Source organism: Salvelinus fontinalis, unplaced genomic scaffold (genome assembly GCF_029448725.1).
Source record: "Salvelinus fontinalis isolate EN_2023a unplaced genomic scaffold, ASM2944872v1 scaffold_0496, whole genome shotgun sequence".
NCBI lineage: Eukaryota > Metazoa > Chordata > Actinopteri > Salmoniformes > Salmonidae > Salvelinus > Salvelinus fontinalis.
The window spans coordinates 110,001-120,000 of record NW_026600705.1 but is presented as its reverse complement, the minus strand read 5'-3'; the positions used below and the strand labels follow the sequence as shown (position 1 = coordinate 120,000).

The 10,000-nt window shown below is 52.7% G+C and overlaps 1 protein-coding gene across 1 annotated transcript in view; it reads left to right on the top strand.

The window, feature by feature from the left end:
* Positions 1 to 10,000, top strand: part of LOC129846352 (protein kinase C beta type-like) — a gene marked incomplete at its 5' end in the record, with an annotated part of 43,322 nt that overhangs the window by 24,914 nt on the left and 8,408 nt on the right. The window contains one exon of the mRNA XM_055914276.1: positions 7,330 to 10,000. This exon is cut by the window's right edge and continues 3,598 nt beyond it. Within this exon, the coding sequence (XP_055770251.1) occupies positions 7,330 to 7,500 (171 nt within the window). The remainder of the gene's footprint in view (positions 1 to 7,329) is intronic.

Here is a 10,000-nt window from a genome sequence, read left to right as displayed (position 1 = left end):
CTTACCTCCATCCATCCACCTCTCCTTACCTCCATCCATCCACCTCTCCTTACCTCCATCCATCCACCTCTCCTTACCTCCATCCATCCATCCTCCTCTCCTTACCTCCATCCATCCACCTCTCCTTACCTCCATCCATCCACCTCTCCTTACCTCCATCCATCCACCTCTCCTTACCTCCATCCATCCATCCACCTCTCCTTACCTCCATCCATCCACCTCTCCTTAACCCCATCCATCCACCTCTCCTTACCTTCATCCATCCTCCTCTCCTTACCTCCATCCAGCCACCTCTCCTTACCTCCATCCATCCACCTCTCCTTACCTCCATCCATCTATCCACCTCTCCTTACCTCCATCCATCCACCTCTCCTTACCTCCATCCATCCACCTCTCCTTACCTCCATCCATCCACCTCTCCTTACCTCCATCCATTCACCTCTCCTTACCTCCATCCATCCTCCTCTCCTTACCTCCATCCATCCACCTCTCCTTACCTCCATCCATCCACCTCTCCTTACCTCCATCCATCCACCTCTCCTTACCTCCATCCATCCACCTCTCCTTACCTTCATCCATCCACCTCTCCTTACCTCCATCCATCCACCTCTCCTTACCTCCATCCATCCTCCTCTCCTTACCTCCATCCATTCACCTCTCCTTACCTCCATCCATCCACCTCTCCTTACCTCCATCCATCCACCTCTCCTTACCTCCATCCATCCACCTCTCCTTACCTCCATCCATCCACCTCTCCTTACCTCCATCCATCCACCTCTCCTTACCTCCATCCATCCACCTCTCCTTACCTCCATCCATCCTCCTCTCCTTACCTCCATCCATCCTCCTCTCCTTACCTCCATCCATCCACCTCTCCTTACCTCCATCCATCCATCCACCTCTCCTTACCTCCATCCATCCACCTCTCCTTACATCCATCCATCCATCCACCTCTCCTTACCTCCATCCATCCACCTCTCCTTACCTCCATCCATCCTCCTCTCCTTACCTCCATCCATCCACCTCTCCTTACCTCCATCCATCCACCTCTCCTTACCTCCATCCATCCACCTCTCCTTACCTCCATCCATCCATCCACCTCTCCTTACCTCCATCCATCCACCTCTCCTTACCTCCATCCATCCTCCTCTCCTTACCTTCATCCATCCACCTCTCCTTACCTCCATCCATCCACCTCTCCTTACCATCCATCCATCCTCCTCTCCTTACCTCCATCCATCCTCCTCTCCTTACCTCCATCCATCCTCCTCTCCTTACCTCCATCCATCCTCCTCTCCTTATCTCCATCCATCCTCCTCTCCTTACCTCCATCCATCCACCTCTCCTTACCTCCATCCATCCACCTCTCCTTACCTCCATCCATCCACCTCTCCTTACCTCATCCATCCACCTCTCCTTACCTCCTTATCTCCATCCATCCACCTCTCCTTACCTCCATCCATCCACCTCTCCTTACCTCCATCCATCCACCTCTCCTTATCTCCATCCATCCACCTCTCCTTACCTCCATCCATCCACCTCTCCTTACCTCCATCCATCCACCTCTCCTTACCTCCATCCATCCTCCTCTCCTTACCTCCATCCATCCATCCACCTCTCCTTATCTCCATCCATCCACCTCTCCTTACCTCCATCCATCCACCTCTCCTTACCTCCATCCATCCACCTCTCCTTACCTCCATCCATCCACCTCTCCTTATCTCCATCCATCCACCTCTCCTTACCTCCATCCATCCACCTCTCCTTACCTCCATCCATCCTCCTCTCCTTACCTCCATCTATCCACCTCTCCTTACCTCCATCCATCCTCCTCTCCTTACCTCCATCCATCTCTCCTTACCTCCATCCATCCATCCACCTCTCCTTACCTCCATCTATCCACCTCTCCTTACCTCCATCTATCCACCTCTCCTTACCTCCATCCATCCATCTCTCCTTACCTCCTTACCTCCACCTCTCCTTACCTCCATCCATCCTCCTCTCCTTACCTCCATCCATCCATCCACCTCTCCTTACCTCCATCCATCCACCTCTCCTTACCTCCTTACCTCCATCCATCCACCTCTCCTTACCTCCATCCATCCACCTCTCCTTACCTCCATCCATCCACCTCTCCTTATCTCCATCCATACACCTCTCCTTACCTCCATCCATCCACCTCTCCTTACCTCCATCCATCCACCTCTCCTTACCTCCATCCATCCTCCTCTCCTTACCTCCATCCATCCATCCACCTCTCCTTATCTCCATCCATCCACCTCTCCTTACCTCCATCCATCCACCTCTCCTTACCTCCATCCATCCACCTCTCCTTACCTCCATCCACCTCTCCTTACCTCATCCATCCACCTCTCCTTACCTCCATCCATCCTCCTCTCCTTACCTCCATCCATCCTCCTCTCCTTACCTCCATCCATCCACCTCTCCTTACCTCCATCCATCCACCTCTCCTTACCTCCATCCATCCACCTCTCCTTACCTCCATCCATCCACCTCTCCTTACCTCCATCCATCCTCCTCTCCTTACCTCCATCCATCCTCCTCTCCTTACCTCCATCCATCCACCTCTCCTTACCTCCATCCATCCACCTCTCCTTACCTCCATCCACCTCTCCTTACCTCCATCCATCCACCTCTCCTTACATCCATCCATCCTCCTCTCCTTACCTCCATCCATCCACCTCTTCTTACCTCCATCCATCCACCTCTCCTTACCTCCATCCATCCACCTCTCCTTACCTCCATCCATCCATCCACCTCTCCTTACCTCCATCCATCCACCTCTCCTTACCTCCATCCATCCACCTCTCCTTACCTCCATCCATCCACCTCTCCTTACCTCCATCCATCCACCTCTCCTTACCTCCATCCATCCACCTCTCCTTACCTCCATCCATCCACCTCTCCTTACCTCCATCCATCCACCTCTCCTTACCTCCATCCATCCACCTCTCCTTACCTCCATCCATCCTCCTCTCCTTACCTCCATCCATCCACCTCTCCTTACCTCCATCCATCCACCTCTCCTTACCTCCATCCATCCACCTCTCCTTACCTCCATCCATCCACCTCTCCTTACCTCCATCCATCCACCTCTCCTTACCTCCATCCATCCATCCACCTCTCCTTACCTCCATCCATCCTCCTCTCCTTACCTCCTTCCATCCACCTCTCCTTACCTCCATCCATCCACCTCTCCTTACCTCATCCATCCACCTCTCCTTACCTCCATCCATTCACCTCTCCTTACCTCCATCCATCCACCTCTCCTTACCTCCATCCATCCACCTCTCCTTACCTCCATCCATCCACCTCTCCTTACCTCCATCCATCCTCCTCTCCTTACCTCCATCCATCCTCCTCTCCTTACCTCCATCCATCCACCTCTCCTTACCTCCATCCATCCTCCTCTCCTTACCTCCATCCATCTCTCCTTACCTCCATCCATTCACCTCTCCTTACCTCCATCCATCCTCCTCTCCTTACCTCCATCCATCCACCTCTCCTCACCTCCATCCATCCACCTCTCCTTACCTCCATCCATCCACCTCTCCTTACCTCCATCCATCCTCCTCTCCTTACCTCCATCCATCCACCTCTCCTTACCTCCATCCATCCACCTCTCCTTACCTCCATCCATCCTCCTCTCCTTACCTCCATCCATCCACCTCTCCTCACCTCCATCCATCCTCCTCTCCTTACCTCCATCCATCCACCTCTCCTTACCTCCATCCATCCACCACTCCTTACCTCCATCCATCCATCCACCTCTCCTTACCTCCATCCATCCACCTCTCCTTACCTCCATCCACCCACCTCTCCTTACCTCCATCCATCCACCTCTCCTTACCTCCATCCATCCACCTCTCCTTACCTCCATCCATCCTCCTCTCCTTACCTCCATCCATCCACCTCTCCTCACCTCCATCCATCCTCCTCTCCTTACCTCCATCCATCCACCTCTCCTTACCTCCATCCATCCACCACTCCTTACCTCCATCCATCCATCCACCTCTCCTTACCTCCATCCATCCACCTCTCCTTACCTCCATCCACCCACCTCTCCTTACCTCCATCCATCCACCTCTCCTTACCTCCATCCATCCACCTCTCCTTACCTCCATCCATCCTCCTCTCCTTACCTCCATCCATCCACCTCTCCTTACCTCATCCATCCACCTCTCCTTACCTCCATCCATCCACCTCTCCTTACCTCCATCCATCCTCCTCTCCTTACCTCATCCATCCACCTCTCCTTACCTCCATCCATCCACCTCTCCTTACCTCCATCCATCCTCCTCTCCTTACCTCCATCCATCCTCCTCTCCTTACCTCCATCCATCCTCCTCTCCTTACCTCCATCCATCCTCCTCTCCTTACCTCCATCCATCCTCCTCTCCTTACCTCCATCCATCCACCTCTCCTTACCTCCATCCATCCACCTCTCCTTACCTCCATCCATCCTCCTCTCCTTACCTCCATCCATCCACCTCTCCTTACCTCCATCCATCCCCCTCTCCTTACCTCCATCCATCCACCTCTCCTTACCTCCATCCATCCACCTCTCCTTACCTCCATCCATCCATCCACCTCTCCTTACCTCCATCCATCCACCTCTCCTTACCTCCATCCATCCTCCTCTCCTTACCTCCATCCATTCACCTCTCCTTACCTCCATCCATCCACCTCTCCTTACCTCCTTACCTCCATCCATCCTCCTCTCCTTACCTCCATCCATCCACCTCTCCTTACCTCCTTACCTCCATCCATCCACCTCTCCTTACCTCCTTACCTCCATCCATCCATCTCTCCTTACCTCCATCCATCCACCTCTCCTTACCTCCATCTATCCACCTCTCCTTACCTCCTTACCTCCATCCATCCACCTCTCCTTACCTCCATCTATCCACCTCTCCTTACCTCCTTACCTCCATCCATCCATCTCTCCTTACCTCCTTACCTCCATCCATCCACCTCTCCTTACCTCCTTACCTCCATCCATCCTCCTCTCCTTACCTCCATCTATCCACCTCTCCTTACCTCATCCATCCACCTCTCCTTACCTCCATCCATCCTCCTCTCCTTACCTCCATCCATCCACCTCTCCTTACCTCCATCCATCCACCTCTCCTTACCTCCATCCATCCACCTCTCCTTACCTCCATCCATCCACCTCTCCTTACCTCCATCCATCCTCCTCTCCTTACCTCCATCCATCCTCCTCTCCTTACCTCCATCCATCCACCTCTCCTTACCTCCATCCATCCACCTCTCCTTACCTCCTTACCTCCATCCATCCTCCTCTCCTTACCTCCATCCATCCACCTCTCCTTACCTCCTTACCTCCATCTATCCACCTCTCCTTACCTCCATCCATCCACCTCTCCTTACCTCCATCCATCCACCTCTCCTTACCTCCATCCATCCACCTCTCCTTACCTCCATCCATCCACCTCTCCTTACCTCCATCCATCCACCTCTCCTTACCTCCATCCATCCACCTCTCCTTACCTCCATCCATCCTCCTCTCCTTACCTCCATCCATCCACCTCTCCTTACCTCCATCCATCCACCTCTCCTTACCTCCTTACCTCCATCCATCCTCCTCTCCTTACCTCCATCCATCCACCTCTCCTTACCTCCTTACCTCCATCCATCCACCTCTCCTTACCTCCTTACCTCCATCCATCCATCTCTCCTTACCTCCATCCATCCACCTCTCCTTACCTCCATCCATCCAGCCACCTCTCCTTACCTCCATCCATCCACCTCTCCTTACCTCCATCCATCCACCTCTCCTTACCTCCATCCATCCACCTCTCCTTACCTCCATCCATCCACCTCTCCTTACCTCCATCCATCTCTCCTTACCTCCATCCATCCACCTCTCCTTACCTCCTTACCTCCATCCATCCACCTCTCCTTACCTCCATCCATCTCTCCTTACCTCCATCCATCCACCTCTCCTTACCTCCATCCATCCAGCCACCTCTCCATACCTCCATCCATCCACCTCTCCTTACCTCCATCCATCCTCCTCTCCTTACCTCCATCCATCCACCTCTCCTTACCTCCATCCATCCTCCTCTCCTTACCTCCATCCATCCATCCACCTCTCCTTACCTCCATCCATCCACCTCTCCTTACCTCCATCCATCCACCTCTCCTTACCTCCATCCATCCACCTCTCCTTACCTCCATCCATCCACCTCTCCTTACCTCCATCCATCCTCCTCTCCTTACCTCCATCCATCCACCTCTCCTTACCTCCATCCATCCACCTCTCCTTACCTCCATCCATCCACCTCTCCTTACCTCCATCCATCCACCTCTCCTTACCTCCATCCATCCTCCTCTCCTTACCTCCATCCATCCACCTCTCCTTACCTCCATCCATCCACCTCTCCTCACCTCCATCCATCCATCCACCTCTTCTTACCTCCATCCATCCACCTCTCCTTACCTCCATCCATCCACCTCTCCTTACCTCCTTACCTCCATCCTTCTCTTCCTCTCATTAGTTCTGTCTCCTGTTCCTATTGGTTGATTGTTTGTTCTTGGATGCGACTCAACTCGCCCCTCTCCACTCCTCTCCTCTCCTCCCTGTCCTCTCCTCCCCTTTCCACCTCCCTATCCTCCCCTCTCCTCACTCTCCTCTTCCTCTCCTCCCTCTCCTCTCCTCCTCTCCCACCCCTCTCCTCTCCTCTCCTCTCCTCTCCTCTCCTCCTCTCCCTCCCCTCTCCTCCCTCTCCTCTCCCTTCCCTCTCCTCCCTGTCCTCTCCTCCCCTTTCCACCTCCCTATCCTAACCTCTCCTCCCTTCCCTCTCCTCCTCTCCTCTCCTCCTCTGCTCTCCTCTCCTCCTCCCCCACCCCCTCCTCCCTCTCCTTTCCTCCTCCCCCACCCCCTCCTCCCTCTCCTCTCCTCTCCTCCTCTCCCACCCCTCTCCTCTCCTCCTCTCCCACCCCTATCCACTTCTCCCCTCTCCTCCCTCCCCTCTACTCCCTCTCCTCTCCTCCTCTCCCTCCCCTCTACTCCCTCTCCTCTCCTCCTCTCGCTCCCCTCTCCTCCCTCTCCTCTCCTCCTCCCCTCCCCTCTCCTCCCTGTCCTCTCCTCCCCCTCCTCTCTTCCTCTCCTCCCTCTCCTCTCCTCCTCTCCTCCTCTCCCACCCCTCTCCGCCCCTCCTCTCCTCTCCTCTCCTCTCCTCTCCTCTCCTCTCCTCTCCTCCTCTCCCACCCCTCTCCTCTCCTCCCCTCTCCTCTCCTCTCCTCCTCTCCCACCCCTCTCCTCCCGTCTCCCCTACCCAACAGTGCGGGCGCGAGGCAGAGAACTTTGACCGTTTCTTTACGCGTCACCCCCCAGTCCTGACCCCCCCAGACCAGGAGGTCATCATGAATCTCGACCAGGATGAGTTCCAGGGATTCTCCTTCGTTAACCCAGAGTACCCCTCTGTTACTGAGGAGGAGGCTGCAGAGAGCTAAGACACACACACTCCTTAACCAACACACACACACACACACACTCCTTAACCAACACACACACACACACTCCTTAACCAACACACACACACACACACACCTTAACCAACACACAAAACACACACTCCTTTAACGAACCCACACAAACACATTCATACACACATACATACAGATGTAGGGTCTTAATTTGATCACCCTGTTGCAGGGTTGCTAGACAGCACCTGAATATCCCTCTGTTACTGAGGAAGAGGAGGAGGAGGACAGTCATACACACACACACACATTGATAGCCTCACTTCCTACCACTCTCCCCTCTCTCTCACACCCCCAACATCAAACCAGCGTCTATATAACCCACACTGACCTGTGTGAGTGTCAGAGGAGGCTGGTGTGAGGAGCTGTAGGAGGACGGGGCTCGTTGTAACGACTGGAGTGGAATTCAAAACGGAACAGGAATCGAACCGGACGGAAACCACTCGTTGGACTCCTCCCATACAATGGGAGCCTCGACCCTCCCCGTATCTCCTCCCGCCAGCCTCCTCTGGTGAGGACAGAAACTAACGTTGGCCAAACCTAACCTGCCTAAATATACTACTGGTTTTTATTATGATGTAGACGACCAGTATACGAATGTTCTAGTTGATGTCATAGAGGTGCGACATGGACAGTCGATCATCCTGTCTTACTGTAGGGAGACAGGACAGTCTTTCATCCTGTCTTACTGTAGGGAGACAGGACAGTCTTTCACCCTGTCTTACTGTAGGGAGACAGGACAGTCTTTCATCCTGTCTTACTGTAGGGAGACAGGACAGTCTTTCATCCTGTCTTACTGTAAGGAGACAGGACAGTCTTTCATCCTGTCTTACTGTAGGGAGACAGGACAGTCTTTCATCCTGTCTTACTGTAGGGAGACAGGACAGTCTTTCATCCTGTCTTACTGTAGGGAGACAGGACAGTCTTTCATCCTGTCTTACTGTAGGGAGACAGGACAGTCGTTCATCCTGTCTTACTGTAGGGAGACAGGACAGTCTTTCATCCTGTCTTACTGTAAGGAGACAGGACAGTCTTTCATCCTGTTTTACTGTAGGGAGACAGGACAGTCTATCATCCTGTCTTACTGTAGGGAGACAGGACAGTCTTTCATCCTGTCTTACTGTAGGGAGACAGGACAGTCAATCATCCTGTCTTACTGTAGGGAGACAGGACAGTCTATCATCCTGTCTTACTGTAGGGAGACAGGACAGTCTTTCACCCTGTCTTACTGTAGGGAGACAGGACAGTCGTTCATCCTGTTTTACTGTAGGGAGACAGGACAGTCTTTCATCCTGTCTTACTGTAGGGAGACAGGACAGTCTTTCATCCTGTCTTACTGTAAGGAGACAGGACAGTCTTTCATCCTGTCTTACTGTAGGGAGACAGGACAGTCTTTCATCCTGTCTTACTGTAGGGAGACAGGACAGTCGTTCATCCTGTCTTACTGTAGGGAGACAGGACAGTCTATCATCCTGTCTTTCTGTAGGGAGACAGGACAGTCTTTCACCCTGTCTTACTGTAGGGAGACAGGACAGTCTATCATCCTGTCTTACTGTAGGGAGACAGGACAGTCGTTCATCCTGTCTTACTGTAGGGAGACAGGACAGTCTTTCACCCTGTCTTACTGTAGGGAGACAGGACAGTCTATCATCCTGTCTTACTGTAGGGAGACAGGACAGTCTTTCATCCTGTCTTACTGTAGGGAGACAGGACAGTCTTTCATCCTGTTTTACTGTAGGGAGACAGGACAGTCTTTCATCCTGTCTTACTGTAGGGAGACAGGACAGTCTTTCATCCTGTCTTACTGTAGGGAGACAGGACAGTCTTTCATCCTGTCTTACTGTAGGGAGACAGGACAGTCTTTCATCCTGTCTTACTGTAGGGAGACAGGACAGTCTTTCATCCTGTTTTACTGTAAGGAGACAGGACAGTCTTTCATCCTGTCTTACTGTAGGGAGACAGGACAGTCTTTCATCCTGTCTTACTGTAGGGAGACAGGACAGTCTTTCATCCTGTCTTACTGTAGGGAGACAGGACAGTCTTTCATCCTGTCTTACTGTAGGGAGACAGGACAGTCTTTCATCCTGTCTTACTGTAAGGAGACAGGACAGTCTTTCATCCTGTCTTACTGTAGGGAGACAGGACAGTCTTTCATCCTGTCTTACTGTAGGGAGACAGGACAGTCTTTCATCCTGTCTTACTGTAGGGAGACAGGACAGTCGTTCATCCTGTCTTACTGTAGGGAGACAGGACAGTCTTTCATCCTGTTTTACTGTAGAGAGACAGGACAGTCTTTCATCCTGTCTTACTGTAGGGAGACAGGACAGTCTTTCATCACGTTTTACTGTAAGGAGACAGGACAAACACAAACACATTCCTCTTCATTCCTCATAATGACTTTGTATTGGTGGATTATGTGTTGCTGTGGTTGTATTGGAGCCTCCTTTGTGTTACCATTCAATTAGTCTAT